Here is an 18,752-nt window from a genome sequence, read left to right as displayed (position 1 = left end):
AGGGTTGAGAACCCAAACACAGACTCTGGCATCTTCTACACGCTACCTGAGCAGAAACATCTTTTCATGGGTCGACTTTCATTTCCAGCCACTTGTGGGTTTCTGCTGGTGGAGCTGGCAGCCTGTACTGCTGTTGTCACTGAAATACTCGCTGGTCACATAACAGTTTTCATCTTGAAATGCTTTTGACTGGCTGGCTTCATTCAGAACAGTGTTTCCTTAAAGCTCCTCTTAGGAATTAGTTTGCTCCCCTTTGGCCAGGATGAATGAATTTATTTCCTGTATGATTTATAATAGCAAACAAGAGCATCAGTATAAAGACTGACTCTTTCAGTGCTATTGCATTTTTGTAACTGTTGCTGTTTCTAAAACTATCAGACTGTGTCTGGATAGACTCGCCTGCATCATAATCATCAACAGCAAGCCACAAAAAAGCCTCTTTAGTTTATATTGTTTGTTATAGTTAAAGTGATTATTACAACAGAAGAACTTTCTTTGTGTTTGGTGTCTAAACTCTGATATCACAGTTTTGTTTTACATGCAGAACTTGAAGGATCTTAAACTCCACAGTCAGAGCTTACATGTGAATGCTGTGGAGGTGGGATTTAAAGGAAGAAGACAGTAATGATTCAGGGCAGACCTGGCAATGGCAGAGCAGAGCAGACTGGGAATCATGCATCCTAAATCTCCACCAATTTGGAGGTTGCTTGTCAGTTTGTCAGGTGATAATGAAGCATGTCGAGTGTAAAATTGGCACAGCTTGACTTGTCGACCTGAACTAGCTCGCACTCTGTTTTCCATAAATCCTTCCAGATTTTTGAAAGTGATAAGAAGGTTTTTTTTTTTTTTTTCAGAATGCAGTAATTTAAGTATTAAAATTGATTTCAAAATCTGGGTAAAGACAGAAGGTCCCATGATATTTTCCAGCTCGTTCAGAAGGATCCAAAGGTGTTCCCAGGTACGAGGGACCTAGGGGAGATCTGGACAAAATTTAGAAATAAAGATTTTTTTTAATTATTATCTCATGACTTTCTGCTTGACTACATGTAAGACAAAGATAAAAATGAATTTGAAAAATATACAATGAAAGCCTGGTTAAAGTTTCCAAGATTTCTATGTGGAAGCCAAGTGGGCTGTCTGTGGAGGGCTGCAGTGATGTTTCTAGTTCTGGAACTTTGTCCCATCTTCACACAGGATCTCTTGAGCTCAGCCAGTGTGACCAGCAGGTTCTTGGTCATCTCTCTTACCAAGGCCCTTCTCCTCTGATTGCTCAGTTTGGCTGGGCGACCAGCTCTTTGAAGAGTCCTGGTTGTGCCAGACTTCTTCCATTTGAGAATCCTTAAGGCCAGCATGCTCTTGGGAACCTTCAGTGCAGCGGACATTTTTTTGTATCCTTCCCCAGACCTGTGCCTGTCAACTCTGAGCTCTGCAGGCAGTTCCTTTGACCTCATGGCGTGGCCTTCTATTAGAGAGGTGTATGCCTTTCCAAATCATGTCCAATCAGTTAAATTTACCACAGGTGGACTCAAATCAAGGTGTAGAAATATCTCAGCACTGATCCAGAGAAATGGGAGGAATCTGAGTTACATTTCCAGAGTTTTTTGCTAAGGGTCTTATGAATACACTGCACATGCATACAATCTTAAAATGCATTCATACCCACAAAATTACACCTAAAACACTTTCATAATTAGCTGAATGATAATCAAATGATAATCAAATAATAATTAAAATAGTTTCTATAACCACAGACCAATTTTTCTTGTCTTAATAATAATCTAAGGTAAGCAATGATAGGAGGTTAAAAAGTTAAAAAACAAATCCATTCCTACAGAAAGTTTTTCTGCTTTCTTTTCAATCAAATACACTTTCTTTAACCTCTTTTGCAATTACTGAAGGGTGGAATGTAGTTTCCAACAAAATGTCAGCCAGTTTGCTGCTCAGTAAGAGAATATGGAGTGAAATAGCTTAATTTTCCATGGCTCACCTAGATTTAAATATGAATTTTTAGATGTTTTTAGATATATATTGGAAGCCCATGTGTTCTTTTGTCAAGCAAATCCTCCATTTTAGAAAATAACCCTTTCCAGCCAGTCAGAATGGAGCAGCAGATTTAAGTGACACTAATACAGCTTAAAGTTGGAACGTACCTGCTTACTTCCTCTCCCAATGAAACATTATTAAAAAGAATATCACCATGGAAATGGCAAGAGAGTATATCCAAAAATGAATAAGTGTTATTAATTAAAAACAAGGAAACATATGGAGAAGTTTTTTTTTATGTTTTTTGTAATTTGCCATAATTTGTACAATTAATCTGAGAAATTTTGCAGAATTGTCAACAATGGTGGCTTATTCTCATCCATAGGGGTCCTTGACTCCTCTGCTTGGCACAGAGAGATTCCTCTGTGCATTAAAATATTGCTCACTGCGTCCCTTTGCTAACCTGCGTTTATGTGGTGGACAGGATTTAGAGTGTTGTGTGATAAATGGTTCATTTTTAATACGAACATTTCATACAATGCATTCTGCTACAGTCAGGAATTAAAGTACTGATTGAATTCACACAAAAGGAGAAAAAAAAAAAGCTTTCCACGCAGCAGCAGCCAGGCAGTGCAGAACCTGACACGTTTGATTTCAGCACTTTCTCTAAAATGCTGATGAAGAGCGAAAGTCCAAAAGTGCAGAGAGCCATTCGTTTCTGTCAGACAGCTCCTTTGCATTAAAAACGTATTGAGATTTATTTCTGTGAGGCGGCACTTCTTCATGCCTGCACTCTCTCTCTCTCTCTCTCTCTCTCTCTCTCTTTCTGCTCCATCTCTGCACCTGTCAACAATTTTTCAGCTCATTTCATTCTCCCGGCCCTCTCTCTGCGGTTCACTCCTTTCTATTTAATCTCATTCATTCACTTTCTTTCTCATTTGTTCAGAGCTCTGATTCCTGTGCTTTGTACCAAAAAACTTTGTTAATAATGATGTGTTATACTTTTAGGCACTAAATGAAAGCACACTAGAACACTTCACAAAGTTCCCTGCTGAACTAAAGACCACTTTCTTGTCTTACTTGCTTTAGTAGCCAAATTAAAAAGCAGTGTTTTTTGCCAATGATATAATCCATCTGCCCTTGTTTAATGAAGATTGAAGTTTAGATCAGTTTTTCTCTAAGTGCACCCAAAAATCTTCTGATACTGATGTTGCCTCTCTCCTACTCTCTCCACTCAGGATGAAATATATATGGACGGGTCATATGTGTGCAGTGGCAGCCTACGGTGTGTGTGGGATGGAGCTGTGGACTCTTCTGCTCAACGCTCTCCGCTGCAACAGTAAAACTCTGGTACGATCAACAACAGCTGCACCACCAGCTACGAGCATCTGCTGTACCGTCTTTATTTTCCTGCCTTGATTTAAAAAAGTGTGACGCTTGAGTTTTTAAAATTTGCTCCCTGTACAGGATTTTAGTGGCTCTATTACACACCATAACTTTTTCACTAGTTTAAAGGAATATTTCATTATTTTTTGATTGGGCTGAACAAGATGCTCTGTAGAAGCAGTAATATACAGGTGCATTTCAAAAAATATATCATGCAAAACATTATTTCCCTGTGATTTAATTAAACAAGATACTTCCACATGTTCTAGATTCATCATTATGAAGTAAAGTATTTCAAGACTTTTTAAAATTTAATTTAATGTTGTTGATTGCAGCTTACAGCTCACAATACTCAAAAATTCTCTATTTCAAAATATTAGAACATCACAAAACATCAGTCCAAAAGAGGATTTATAATACAGACATGTTGACCTTCTGTAAAGTTATGCTCATTTATGCACTCACTAATTGGTTGGAGCTCTTTTTCACAAAATACTACTTCAATGCAATGTGGCATAAAGGCAGTCAGTCTGTGGCACTGCTGGGGTGTTATTCATTTAATCAACCTTTATTTAATCTCCGGATGCCATTGAGAGCGTGCTCTCATTTGCAATGATATTGAGAGTACATTAAAACAATAAATGCAAGACAATGAGTAAGCAAGGAGAAAGAAACACAAATGTAAATAGACATAAATACATAAGAAAAGGGACAGGAAGTGGAGCCTAGTTAAAAAACCGTTACAATCATGTACATAGTAGATCCTTATCGTGACCTATGTTAATAACTGAACTGAGTTTTAGTGTTTGCTGTACAGTATTCCAGGTGTGGGCTGCACAAACGCTGAAAGATGTTTCTCCAATTTTAGTGTTTTTATTCTGGGAACTTCAAGCCCAACTTTAAGCCCAGGTTGCTCTGATAGCAGCCTTCAGTTCATCTACATTGTTTAGTCTGGTGTCTCTCATCTTCGTCTTTACATTTCCCCAGAGATTCTCTATGAGGTTCAGGTCAGACCAGCTGGCTGGCCAGTCAGACACAATTGTCAGCAAACCAGTTTCTGGTAGTTTTGGCCTCCCCGGGGGCCGGTTGCCAAGTCCTTCTGGAAGAGGAAATCAGTATCTTAGCAGGTAAAAGCATGCTCTACAATATCCTGATTGACAGCATTGACTTGATGAAAAAAAGTGGACCGACATTAGTAGATGACTTGGCACCCCAAACCATCACTGACTGAGGAGCCTGAAAACACTGGACTTCAAGCACCTTGGATTATCTGCCTCTCAGACCGTTCCCTTGACTCTGGGACCTTTATTTACTAACGAAGTGCAAAATTTACTTTCTTCTGAAAACAGGACTTTGGACCCCTGAGCTATGGTCCTGCTCTTTTTCTCCTTAGCTCAGGTGAGACACAGATGAGTTGTCTGTGTTTTTAGGAGGGGCTAGACACTAAGAATGCAACACGTGTCATCCATTTCCTGGACCTGCCTGTGTGGTGGCTCTTGATCCACTGACTCCAGCCTCAGTCCACTCCTTGTGAAGATCCTCTACATTCTTGAATCTGCTTTGTTTGACAGTCTCCTGAAGGCTGAGCTCATCCCTGCTGCTTGTGCACTTTTTCTAATCATACTTTTCCCTGCTTGTCAATTTTTCATGAATATGCTTTGACGCAGCCTCTGAGAACAGCCTGCCCTCTCAAATGTGACTTTCTGTGGCTTACCCTTCTTGTGGAGGGTGTCAGTAATATCCTCTGGACATTTGTCAAGTCAGCAGTCTTCCTCATCATTGTGATTGTTTGGACTGAACCGGAGTGAGAGAATGAAGGCTCAGGAGACCTTTGCAAATTACTTTTTTATTGTAAAATTTTAAGATAGTGGAGTTGTGATTTTCATGAACTGTAAGCCATAATCATCAATATTAAAGCAAAGTGTTTCACTTTGTTTGAGCTGAATCTATAATATGGAAATGTACATTCTGAAGTATATCAAGGGAAGAAAATTAACTTTAACATGTCCTTACTTTTTGAGATGCACCTGTAGACCTTTTCTTGTAAAAATCTTACCTCTGATCCTGTTTTTAATTAGCAACCATGACCCAGAACCTTAATAATCATTCAATGCCAGCTGTTGGTACAGTTTTAAGGAGCTAAACATACATTTTTGTCTGCAGTTGTGAGTTTTGAGTAGATTTATAGGGACAATAGGCCTTTTCCATTCAGAAGTCTTGTAAGGCCAGATCACTGATCCTTAACTCTGACAGCTTATCCTCAAAGAATCCATAAAAGTATGTTTTTCCACCTTCTCTATCATTTTGGTGTTTGACATGAAGGTAATGCCTCTCACTGCTTCATGTCCAGTAGCATTAAAGTCCACAGCCACTCTGCACTGGTCCTGACATGGCTGCAGAGGCCACTAGATGTCAGTGTGGTCATAACATGACACAAGCAGGGATCAGATAAGAAAGGAGACTTGTGAACAACTTTGCTCTGCCTGGTTATCTTTGTGCTATCTCATTCTGTGCTCGTCTTCGTTTTTAGGTATATCTCTGTCTGACTCCACCGTCTCTTGCCTCTGATACGATTATATTCTCTCATTTCATTATGGCGGTTTTCTTTCTCTCATTTTGCAGTTGAGGCTTGTCAGATACGCCGTCCCAGTGGCCATGATCGCTTGCCTGTATTACAAGGTATGCCATTTACTCGCTGGTTTATGTTCATCACTGTACTGAGGCTCTCATTACAAAGCTGCAGCCGGTTTGTACAAAGTGTGTGCAGCAATATAAGGGAAGGAAAATGCCTGAAATAGAAGTGTGGGGGGAAAATGATAGAAAGCAATTGGATCGTAACAGGATACCGTCCCCTTTTATTTATTCTGCCATTTGAGAAGCCTAAGTGGCAGTCATATATGCTGTTACATTCAGTGCTATAATGAGGTCTAATTTAGGGTATATCAGCTTTTGCATCTCTGCATTACAGCCTGAATGAGCACTAAAGCAGGCTCTAACCCAAGTTTGTCTGTTTCCCTGCAGTTCTGGCCCAAGCTAATGGAGGAGCTCTCAGAACTGAGGGAGTTTTATGATCCAGACACCGTGGAGCTCATGACCTGGATTAGGTACATGCACACACAAATTAACACATGCAGCGACACTCTCACACCAAATTGAAGCAAATCTGATTAACTTCCTCTGCAGATCGAGTTTCTCTTCACCTGATGCCCTTCATTAAAGCATGTGCGTGCATTCCGTGTTCATGTGTCGCTGCTTGTTCACGCGGGCTGGTGGCATAGACTCTCTGATGAGTGATGTGAGTCGATGGGTTTGCATGAGGAAGACTTGGGGGTGCTGGAAAGGTCCCAGCTGTTGGCAGAGCCGCAGCCCTCCTCAGGGTCTCTGCAGTCGGGCTTTCGATCAAGAGCATCAGCACGACGGGATCAGAGATGGAGCTGGGAATTGGAAAGGCTCCGTACTGCGGCTGCTGTGTGTGTTTTTGTGTTTGCACATCTGTGTGTGTCTGACATTTTCCAGTCATCAAGTTGGATGTGGGGTGTCCAGCTTCCTGTTGGTTTAGGAGTGTATAGCACATAGCATGTAACCATGCAACCACAATGTCTAGTAAAGGACTCATCATATTTCTCTTTACTCTGTGTTTCTCCGTTCAGATCAAAACTGTGACAAGAGTTTGACTAAAAATGATAGAAAATCTTGTTGAATTGGATCGAAAACCTTTAGTTTAACTCTATGTTTAGCACTGGTGGATTTAGTAAAACCTGCCCTCAATCTGTACTTCTCAAATAACACAGATATCTTGGTATTTGAATCAAAGTATCTTCCTCTTTTTAGAAAGTTCAAAGAGCTTCTTTTAAGCTGAATTACTGCAGCGCTGGGCTAAAAACAACCCGAGATGACCCAGCTTGTGTTAAAGCCTAGACAGACCAACAGATATGCTCTGCAAAGCGAACATAGTTGCTATGTTGCTGTTATGACAGACATCAAAATTGGAGAGGAAAAAAACACACATTTTACCTGTTAACTGTAATGCACTTTAAGTATAACAGCATGAGTGGGAGATGTCTGGTTAGACACCCAGCTGCTCGTAATGATAGAGCAAAACATAATGCCGACTGGACTCAGACTGAGCTTTTGACTAGGCTGGCTGATGTTGGCATTGTTTAAGTTTAGTCTGAAACATTGAAGCGTGTGCTGCTGCCTGTCTTGGCCAGGAAACTCTTGAAAAAGTTTGTTTATCCCAAAGAGGTTTTCCTGATTAAATCAAGGTTAATTAAACCGGCTTTACAACCAAGCATCAGTGAGAAAGCCAGACTCAGAGTAGGGTCTTTTAAAGAGCAGAATTTGAGATAGACTGAGCAATAATGATGAGATACTTGTAAAAACAAACTGTGGATACCCGTTTCAACACCAAGGAAACAAATATTAACTCTAAAGCTGTACTGACAAGCCAGCTAGACTGTTTCATAAATCCATCGGGAAATATTTCATATTCGTCTAAAACTGTCCATTCAAGGAAGGGCAGGATTTTTCAGAAATTCTCAGAAGGTAATTGGACAAACACTTTACTATCCATTATCGGCGGATTAGATCGAGGTAATAGACGGCTGTTGTGGTTTACGAATGATGGAGCTTGTTGGTGGATCAAACTCATGCTAAGGCCAGATAGGAAAAGTGCAATTACTACTTTCCATGTGGCCCTTTGCTTTTGCTTGACCAAAGAAATATTTCCCCCTTCTGATAAAACTGCTGCTACGCTATAGCTTCATCCAAGCTAATTTCTACACCAGCAGCAGCCATGATATACAGTATACTGGCAAATCAGGTCAGAAGAACAAGAACGTCTTTTCTGTCATGAAAAACTTTCGATGCGTGTCTTTCATTTTAAAGATACTTGTGGTCCAGGTCTGATAAACTGCCGTTGTACGATAGCTGCATCCAAGCTAATTGCTATACTGGTAGCAGAGATCATTCTCTCCAAATGATGCTGATTGGTTGGATCCATTCACCTGGAATAACTGTTTCAGATTGGAGCGTTGCATTAGAGACTGGGAAAGTCAGCTGCTTTGCAAGTTGACCCAATTCTGGGTAATTTCTTTAATTTTTGTAACCAAACTGCAGGAGAACTCCTGCCTACTTTCTGAATAGCACAAAAAAATTGGCACCAATTGAGACCAAAGATTCGTGATGCAGCAATGCAATTGCAGCAGATGACAGTTGAAGCAGTGTGAACTGAGCTGCCCCACCTTGAATCAAGCAGGCTGATGGATTTCTCTCCAAATTGGTTTGTCAAATTACCAACAGCTTTTTTTTGGGCGTAGTGGGCTGATAAACAAGAAGTGGTAATCTCTGCGCCCTCCATCAGCTGTGCAATAAGCAGGCAGTGCAGCACTATACTCATAGGACATGAGAAATTCCAGGCTCTTGGGTCTAAATTTTCCTGTGTAAAAATATTATTTTCAGCAGATATATTTTTTTATAACACTGAGTTAGGAAAGCTCTTCTTTTAATGTGCTGTGAACCTGATCTACTATGCAACAATGATGACAGAGAGGAATAAGTGATGAACCAATCCTCAAGCAGGAATCATACAGCCTTTCTATACAGATTATTATGATGATAAAACTACAGAAAAAAGCATTGAATATGTAGTACTGTCCCTCTTGTAGAGGCACATTTATTGCACAGTAACTTTAGAATAAATTCCTTAAAACTGAGTGACTGTGAAAGTCATGCTATAGAAATGATGCATCGTCTCCTCCAGTTGCAGTGGAGTGAATAAATTATGAATCACCCAGCAAATTACTAATCTCAGTGATTGTTTTATTACAATAATATTTATCTGACTACTTTTTTTGTTGCTGCTGTCTCAGCGAGGGGTATCTGTAGTTGTGAAGAGGTTCTATCATGTTTTTATCTGTTAATAATCAATATTAATTTGTAATATTGCCTGCAAAGTGGTAAGCCTCACGCTAGGTCGATCTTTTTAATCACGCGCCCACACGCTGAGGTTTTATCATTCAAGTCTCCGACTGTATCAAATAAATATTACCAGAATAGTGATTAATTGATATTTTAATGGAACATGCGTCTAGCCTGTGTATAATCCAACGAGAGAGACCTGGAGAGAGAGAGAGTAAAAAAGTGTGGATGCATAAATTTGCCAAGTTCAAAGATGTACTTTGAATGAAGAGGAGCGAAAACAGGGAACTCTCTGGATTTATCCTCATTTGTGTCTGTGCTTTTTTGTCACCTCACTTTCACACCACTGACATATCAGCTTGTTTGTTATGTGAGTGTCACATTGCTGTTTGTTTTGCTGTGTCTTTGGCATAAAACGGCTTGAATGTGTTAATCTGACATTGTCACAACATCTGTAACACTTGTGAGAAGTAGCAGGTCATTGATCGCGCCTGAGCAGACCCAGCATTTGCTGTTTCTTGTCACACGCTAGTGTCTAATTTTTTTTTGTTCTATTGTATTGGATTAACAATATTTTATTGTGACGACCTTACTCCTTAATAGATTCACATTTCTCTGTGCTGTGGCAGTGAATGCATTGATTGCCATCTTTGAATCTGGGGTTGTATACGTATAGGGATGAAATGCTTCACTGACATTGTCAACAACAGGTGTCAGAATTTATTACATGAAGACTGAATTGTCCATGATCCATTTGTTACATCATTGTGTGTGTTTTCCATGCTGCACAGGTTCAGGGCATTGTTTTCTGTAGCAGAGATTGATGAGGAGTGAGCCATCTCACATCCTTTCCGTCTTTGTTGAGAGTTACAACAGACAAACAAATCATAGCACAATGACAGACGCTAATGCAACACCCTCTTGTCCTGAAACTTCTAAACTCTGGGAGCTTTTACCCTCAACGCTGTAGGAGTTTTTAGTCTGTGCTTTTCATATGAAGATTACCTGTGGGACTTGCAAAGTGGAACTTGTGTTTATCCTGGAAGCATGTCATTAAAATGCTAGCATCTGAAGAGAAGACACATTAGACAAGTCTCTTTTAAAGATCTTTTTTTTGTTCAAGCCTGGCCTGTGGCTTCTTTCCTGCATATCTCCCCCCAACTCTCTCGACCTTGTTTCTGATTCTATCTACTGTCCTCTATCAAATAAGGTATGAAAAGCCCAAAAATACATCTAAAAAAAGAAAAAAAGACAACAGAAAGAAAACATTTCAGTTACTGCCACGCAGTGTTTTCCCCTTCATTAACATTTACAGCCTCTCACCTAACCTTTTTCCTCAAACGCTGGATCCTTTCCCTCCTTCCCACATTTTTTTCTCTTACTGTTCAGCTCTTTTTCTTGTTCTACTCTTCAGCCCCTTTTAAGGCCAAAGGCTCACAAAGGGACAAGAAGCACATTGCAACTGCTTGTGACGAGCTGCTCTGCAACTTTCTAAAACCCACCAGTTCACTGCTCTCACAGTCACTCAATTTAAATCAAAATAAATCTTCATCATCTTGATAATGTAAAGGATCAGGCAGTATGATTCCTTGTCATCATTATCTCCTCTGTCATCACCATTGTAGCTGGGCAGTGAATTTTCACCCAAAAAGGCTTTGCTAGCTGAGTCTTGTCTTAAGACATCTGTGAGGCACAGATGACCTAGTGGTTAGTGGTTATAGGTTTTTGTTAGTGTACACAGGCAGCCAAGGTTCAAGTCTGGCCTGTGGCTCTATCACAGCATGTTATTCCCCGCTCTCTCATCCCTGTTTCTGGATCTATCTTCTGTCCGATCTCTCTAAATGCAATTAAGCCCAGCGTAACAAATACAACAACAAAGTGAAAGTGTTAAAAATAGCTGCTATCTGCTAAAAATAATGACTTTTCTACAAACTAATTTAGCTTCTGTACAGTATTGATTTTTCATGTAGTAGCCCGTATAGCTGTGTGCCCTGCTTTACATGCACAGCTGATAAAGGAGGCAGAAGTGTCTATTTGGGTGAAGTTTCCATGTGAAAAGATTTATTTAGTGGAATTTTCTTCTTTATAAAGATATTTGTTGCTTTTCAAAACAAGATTTCCATTTCCTGTTTGTCTCTGTGGAATGTCCTGCAACCAGCTGCTTGCGATTTCCCAGCTAAAATCACAGGAGCATCATCGGAGAGCTTGATTCAAGCTGTGACGGCTTGGTTTAGACAGATGTGGCATTCTAACAAGGCCTTGTTGCGTGACATATCTTTAGTCTGAGCTGGCTTTACTGTAAACAGTGGATCAATGTCTTACCATATTGATATGGATCGTCAATGTAATTTCATTTCCATTTACATTATAAAGGTACCATCCATCCACCTATCCTGTTTGGGGTTGCAGGGTGCTGGAGCCGATCCCAGCTGTCATTCGGCAAAAGGGACTGGTGGCACGCTTACACACATTGGCGTAACCAATTCAACAGGCGAGCATGTCTTTGGTCTGTGGGGGGAAGCCGGAGTACAAGGACTCGAACCAGAAACCTTCTTGCTGTGAGGCAGTAGCGCTAACCCATGCACTTCCTGTAGCCTGACAAAGTTATCAGTCTACACACAAAAAACAAAAACCTAATCTTCCAACCTACATTATCACAGGTCATGTTTAAAGCCAGGACAAAAATACTGATTAAATTTAGATTTTTCATTGCATATGACCTAAATAAGAGCCATAAAGTAATAGGGCTATTTTTCAAAATAACTGACCAATCAGCTCAATAACTATTTAGCTATCAAAGTAGTAATCTTATTGCTCAGTCTGAGCTAAATCAGGATTAAGTAATAGACTTTTTCATTAGCTGTTGATACAAGTAGTTTGTATCTCTCTATTGTCAGTGTCTGAATTTTTCATTCATGTATTTCTTTGCAAGATTTAAAATATTTTTAAAAATATTTTTGATCAGCAGCCAAATTCCAAGGGAAGCAAATGGCTAATTGAAATCATTAGGGGCTAATTTAGAACCAGTTTAGATGGTCTTCCCCATAGATGATCTCTGTAGTCCTCTTGTATGCTTAATAAATTATAATCCAAAACTCATTATTTCCATCCTATCATCAGCAGCATGATGACACTGAGTGGACCAGATGTGATTTTTAAGAAATGGCCCATTTTTAGTCTAATCCTATTAGACAGATAGAGGAATGGCCCAGAGAGAGGCAGAGAGATGGATAGCAACACAGAGGAGGAGAGGTTGGGATTTTGAACGTACTTGTGTGTGTGACATGGGTTCCCTTCCCTCCGGAGCTAATCCCATTAGGCTGTGAGGATTAGGGGCTGCCTACAGTTACCTTGGTTGGGGATGAGAGCAGGGCGGAGCGCTAAGCTTCTTGCTGTTGCGCTAATTACATTCCAGATGAAAGTGTTAAGATGGCGGGGAGGGAGGGGGGTTCATTTAACGCCGTGTTCTCCGGCTCGCTGAGGCTGAAGCCATTTAGTTTTGTATTTTAAGATCACAGGAGATTCTCAAACTGTGCTGTAATGACGAAAACACCAGAGGTACATTCATGCTTATAGTGCAGAGCATTTTTCTGCGCAGGAAGCTCATTTATGTAAAACCATCAGGAACACGTCGTCGTAGCCGTAGCTGTAGGCGATGTTTGCAGCATGCATGAATCATGTATGACTAACAAAGGCTGCACATGCTCAGAAACAGATTTGATGTGACTCTGGTTGAATCTGAGCAGATTTTGTGTTCCTTTTCTTGTTACATTGAATGTGGATAAACATTTAAGACATTTCTCTTTTCCTCATCACAGTACAATAATTGTCTAAATTCAGAGTTTGGATTAGGTGGAGAGGAAAAAATGTGTTGGTTTTAAGGATCGATTCAGACTTTAGGAGGATTAGACTGAAGGGAGGAAGAGCCGCTACAAGAGCTAATAAGTCCTGTGTCTTCATGAGGAAAAGTCAATGGTTCTGAACCATCATTCGAGTAGACACAAGCTGTTTTTACCGCAGCATATATGCATGTGCTTGAGAACTAACAACTTAACAACTTTGTTGCTTTATTTAGTATTTAGACCCCTCTAGTGACTCTTTTCTAAAAAGCTGCCCATCAACAAATCAAGCAATTTTTCTGGTGTTATTGGAGACTTTTGGTGACTGTTGTGAAAGCAGGTATTGTTGTTTACTCTTCTCAATGAGCAGCTGGTGCTGCCATTTTTATAGAGCAAATTAACCTCATGAGGTTGTACACCACTGTTTCTACGTTTTTCCACCATAGCATTGCAAGATGGATGAAAAACAAGCCATACATGTCCTGGTCTTAATTTAAGTATTATTTCATGCATCTAAACATACATTCCTTTCAGGATTTATTAATAAGACAACTCACAGTCTCTATCCCTCCTCCTGCCTGTGTCATTCCTCCAGAGCACACACACTAACCCACATACACAGGGACAAGCACAGTCACCTGCAGGCAGAGTCATGCTGAAATACAACGTCCAAAAATGCAGAGTTCGTCTACTAATTAGCAGACTTCCCCTTTTTAGAACTTTATTCCTGTGTTTCTGCTTTAAACCCTGTCAATAGTTCCACTGGTGCTCAAAAATACGTCATTCAATGACGTCACTAACAGAAAACCTCCAGCTCAGGCTTGTGAATGATGAAAACTTTTCATGAGGAATAACAAGGTTACTTTGAGAATCAAACAAAACACAAATGAAAGACAGAGAGACAAAAACTGGAGGCAGTGAGCCTGTGAAACTGAGAGCAGATGTAGATCTACAGACAGTGAGTGTCTGTGGGTGGGATTTAGGAGGATGTCTAATGTCAATGAAGTAACAGATCAGATGCAGTAAATTGTGGATTCACTGTTAATAATGTGAAGACCAGAGTAAATACTTGGTACAAATGATCAGGGATACTTAAATTTAAATATATAACCAATTAAAAAAGGGTTATTCAGTAAATCCATCTGTAATGCAGTCCTGCTCTTCATACTAGTTTTAATGTGACTTGTAGGCTCCTAAGTGAACCATAAGGTTAAAAACCAAAGCAAACTTAGGAAAACTAAACTAAAAAGTTTATTCTAATGATAATAATAATGATTATGATACATACAATAACAGGGTATCCGCAGGATCTTGAAAAGTATTAAAAGGTGATAAATCAATTTTGGGAAAATTAAGACCCTTCAAAAAGTGTTAAAAAGTCTTATCACGACTTTATAAAGTCTTAAATTTTGAAAGTATTTTTTCTGAATTAGCTGTCCAAGAGTTTGAGTCCCAAAAACATTGTAAAAGTGTGTGAATTTATTCATTTTTATTAAAAAACAAAGATGAAGAGGTACATAAAAAAACTAGGCTATTGTGGGTGCGTTCGTAAATTGTTTCTGAGAGCGCAAGAGCGAGCGAGCGGGTGGAAATTCAGAAGCACAAAGATTTACTATCCCAGCCTATTTAAATTTTGTTCTATCATAGTGGTCTATAGTCTTTATCACAAACTTAAACTGTTACGTTAAAAATATCACTGACGTAAATGGTTACAGCTTGTAGTGGCGGTGGAGTATTAGAAAATATTGAGAAGGTCTTGAAAAAGTCTTAAAAAGGTATTAAAATTAACTTCAAGATTCCTGCATATACCCTGAATAATGAGAATGCTAACAACAGAATAATAATAGTTATATTATTGATAATAATACTAACAATACTATCAATAAAAATAATAATAATAATAATGATAATAATAATAATAATAATAATACTAACAATAATAATTAGGGATGCACGATGTTGGATTTTTGCTGATATTTTGAAACAAAATTTTTTTTTAAAAATGTTGGTTGTCTATTATTGTACAAACTGACAAAACATTTGATTTTTATCAGAACTGGAAGATATATTGTTTTTTTTTTTTTTTGTTTTGTTTTTTTTTTCAAATACAGCCATACACTAATGACAACACTGAGCTCCACAGTGCAAAAAGAAATAGCTTATACATTTAGACTGATTCTCCTTATTACTCAGCCAGTTTGCAGGATGGCTCCCTGAGATACTCCTGACAAAGGGCTTTAAATAACAACAACACAGATTTAAATGCAAAAAAAAAAAAAAAAAAAAAAAAAAAAAAAAAAAAAATTAGCTATAGTTCAGAGCTTAATTATAATTCTAAATTTCTGAGACTCAAGATGAACAGAAATAAAACTTCAACTAAAGTAGTTCTCCTGATTCTGCTTTAAACAGCACAAACTAACAAATAAACCAAGTTTAATGGGCATTTCACTGTAAACAGCGCTGTAACAACACAGTAACACCCAGATCTCCAATGCCGGACACACCTTCGAGCACCTTCGAGTGCGCACAGGAGACGGCACACAGAAGTCCGGCATTGCTTTTACCATGTTTCGTGCATGTCACGTAGGACGACATGCACGTTCTTTTTATCTCTATCTAAACATGTTATCAAAAGCGGCTGCAACTGTGGCTGCTGAGTGAGCACTGCTGTGAGTGTAGGACAGACTTTTTAAGAGTAAAATCCTCATCTATCCATGGAGGCAGTGATGTCTATATATCCGTGGTGAAGCTAATATGTTTAACTTTAACGAGGAGCTTCTCTACATGACTGGAAACGAAGTTTAGCAGTTCAGGTAAGGCTATAAGCACCTGCCAGGTATAACGTAGCGGGGCTTTAAATGCATCATAAGCCATTATATTCCACCATGCTGAAAGGCTGATTAGCAAGAGCTATAAATTCAATGATTTTCCTGTTCAGCTCCTGACCTTTGGGTGGTCACTGCTGTATTTTTTAGCTTTGTTGAATGACTTAAGTAGAGGCTGCTGCCGAGTTTTCCCTGGCATGAAATTTGCCATTCTTTATAGTCCCTGTAGTCATCAGGTTGGCGGTTTTTTAGATGCAAAATTAAACTGATGGTTATAAAGGCATGTTGTCGAGCTCCTCGACGCATCTGATGTACTTAAAAAGCAATGCAAACAGCTACTTTGCTGTCTTGTTCCCACACCTCAGACTTCTCCCACACAGCTGACATGTTGAGTTTGTTGTTGTTTGCGCGTGCAGCATCATAGCGTGCGCTTAATTCTGATGTCATATTATTGGCCGTACACATAGGTGTAAATTTTACTATTGGTCGATACCGATAATGAACTTTCTAAGCTATTATCAGCTGATATCGATATACTACCGATAATATCGTGCATCCCTAATAATAATTATACTGACAGTTATGATAATAATACTAACAATATAATAATAGTAATAAGAATAATAGTATTATTAATTATTATTTTTCTTATTATTATTATTATTTTTATAAGAAGAAGAAAATGATTTTCAAAACCTAAGTAACTCCCAAAGAGGTCTCTTGGGTCACCTATGCCGACCCCAAGCGAGGAGGACTTTTGGAATTGTGACATTTAAAAAAACAAAACAAGAATTGATAAAGGAAAATTCATTTGTTGTTCTAAACATATTAAGGGTGTTTTTTACTCACTTTTTGTCTCTACTAACAGTGTTTATCCCTCCCTCCTACAGCATCCATTACAGTTGCGTACAAATTGAGTGATGATTTCATTTAGCAACTTTTAGGGCAGCCAATAGCTTCTTTCCTTCCTGAGGAGTTGGCAACACTGTACATTAGTTAAACTGAGAAAGTCAGCACTCAAAATGTCCTTTAAAGCAGTTTATTTAGGCTAAGGTACGACAGATGCGTTTCAACTCGTGGTCTTCTCCGGCGTTCTGAAGAATAAGTGAAAGAACACCTAAACTGTTTAGTGGTGGGAGTGTGCTCCTTTTTTCCCTTTTTTTTTAACGCTGTGCATTAGGCCATGCGAGTACCTGGGTACTGAAATACAGTACAGTCCCATCCCTAACAGCTGCTGTCCTGAACTCTATTTATCCTACAGGCCTTTGCAAGGTCACATGATTTTCCCTTCAAGATTGATGTTTACTTTACTATTCAAAGCAAGTTCCCCTTCTTCTTGGTTAAGTGATATCTAAACTTAAGGAAGTGGTTTCATTAGATGGAGAGCCCACCAGCTGTGTGCCAGTTTCAGTGTATGAAATATCTACCCAGTACAAGTTCTAAATGGGCATGGGCTTGTAGCATTTTTCTAGCCTCAGACTACACCGCAGGTCACACCTACCCATTTACATTCATACACTAAAGGCAAGGGTTTCTATGGAGAGTTGGCCATTGGTGTTAGCTAATCCATTCAAATGCATCCATAATATTTACAGGCCACCAGAAGCAGTGGGAGTTTAGTGTCTTGGTGAAGTGTCCCAGCTTGCCCAACATGTGACTACAGGAGCTGGGGATTGAACACACAACCTTCTGATTGTGAGACGACCAACTTAACCTACTGAGTCACGGTCTCCCACATCTATGCATAGGGGATGTTCTCAGATTTTAACTTCTTTCTCACATTAGCTCACTCCAATTCCATATGCAAAATTGACTAAGGCCCTGGCAGAAAAAAAATGTATGCAAGAGTGTTCACATGCTGCTGCACACCACAAAATTAACCTGAAACATTCTGGACCTCTTTGCATATATGTCTCAGTTCATGCAGCCTACAGCCTACCATGTCTTTCAGGTCAGATTCCTGCAGGCTGTTGCAGTAAATGAATACCTACACATTGCTATTTGACAGCCAGGTCAGTTTCTCTGGAGAGGTTAGTGAGGGGGGATTATCATAATTTGCAGTGCAGTCCTTATGACCCTGGACTATGAAGGAATGAGGTTCAGGTTAACACGATAACAACCAGTGGAGCTTCATCTTTACTTTGCCGCACCATAACTTACAGCTCTGCACTTGATAACAGCAGAGACTCCACAGCTCAGCTGTAGGCTGATACTCTGTTTAAATGGACAGTCAATAAATCAATAGCAGTGCCTGCTCGTTCCACTGCCTCCACCTCTGAGTTATAGTTGTGAGTGTGCAGTTTTTAAAGTCTCCAACATGGCTCCACTCTCTTCATGACTCTTCCCTGGTTTATATCTTCACCTTTTTCTGATTTGATTGTGTCAATCAATAAAGTCTCATAAAGAATGAAGAAGAGATGATTAGGAAAAGCTTTAGGGCTCTGCTCTCTCACACTTGAACTTGGATGTTTGGCATGCAGAGTTCAGTGAGGTGCAAGTGTTACACGTGCAGCATAGAGAAGAGCAGCTTAGCCCAGACACATGTTAATAAACTGCTGCTTCTCAGCCAACTACTCTGCACGCTGGGACTCCATGCAGGCTGCAGACAGCGCAGGGAGCAAACGTGACAAGATTTGGAACATTTTAATTGTAAGATAATGGGAGGTTTTTAAATTTTCTTGATGAACAGCTTTTTTGACGTCTTGTTTTCACCTCCTTGGCTGTTTTAGCGCTTGAACTTTTATACAAGAATAAAACATAGCAGTTTCAGAATCTATCTGCCCTTTCTTTCACGCTCTCC

General features: G+C 39.4%; 1 protein-coding gene across 4 annotated transcripts in view; it reads left to right on the top strand.

Moving 5' to 3' along the window:
- The window catches only part of dpy19l3 (dpy-19 like C-mannosyltransferase 3), a 134,369-nt gene that overhangs the window by 70,630 nt on the left and 44,987 nt on the right, over positions 1–18,752 (top strand). For all 4 annotated transcript variants that reach the window (XM_041787092.1, XM_041787083.1, XM_041787075.1 and 1 more), the window contains 3 exons: positions 3,222–3,333; positions 5,992–6,048; positions 6,391–6,473. In XM_041787092.1, the coding sequence (XP_041643026.1) occupies positions 3,222–3,333; positions 5,992–6,048; positions 6,391–6,473 (252 nt within the window). The remainder of the gene's footprint in view (positions 1–3,221; positions 3,334–5,991; positions 6,049–6,390; positions 6,474–18,752) is intronic.

This window comes from Cheilinus undulatus, linkage group 1, assembly GCF_018320785.1.
Source record: "Cheilinus undulatus linkage group 1, ASM1832078v1, whole genome shotgun sequence".
Classification (NCBI taxonomy): domain Eukaryota; kingdom Metazoa; phylum Chordata; class Actinopteri; order Labriformes; family Labridae; genus Cheilinus; species Cheilinus undulatus.
The sequence above is the reverse complement of the archived record's forward strand: the minus strand, read 5'-3'. Positions and strand labels throughout refer to the sequence as shown.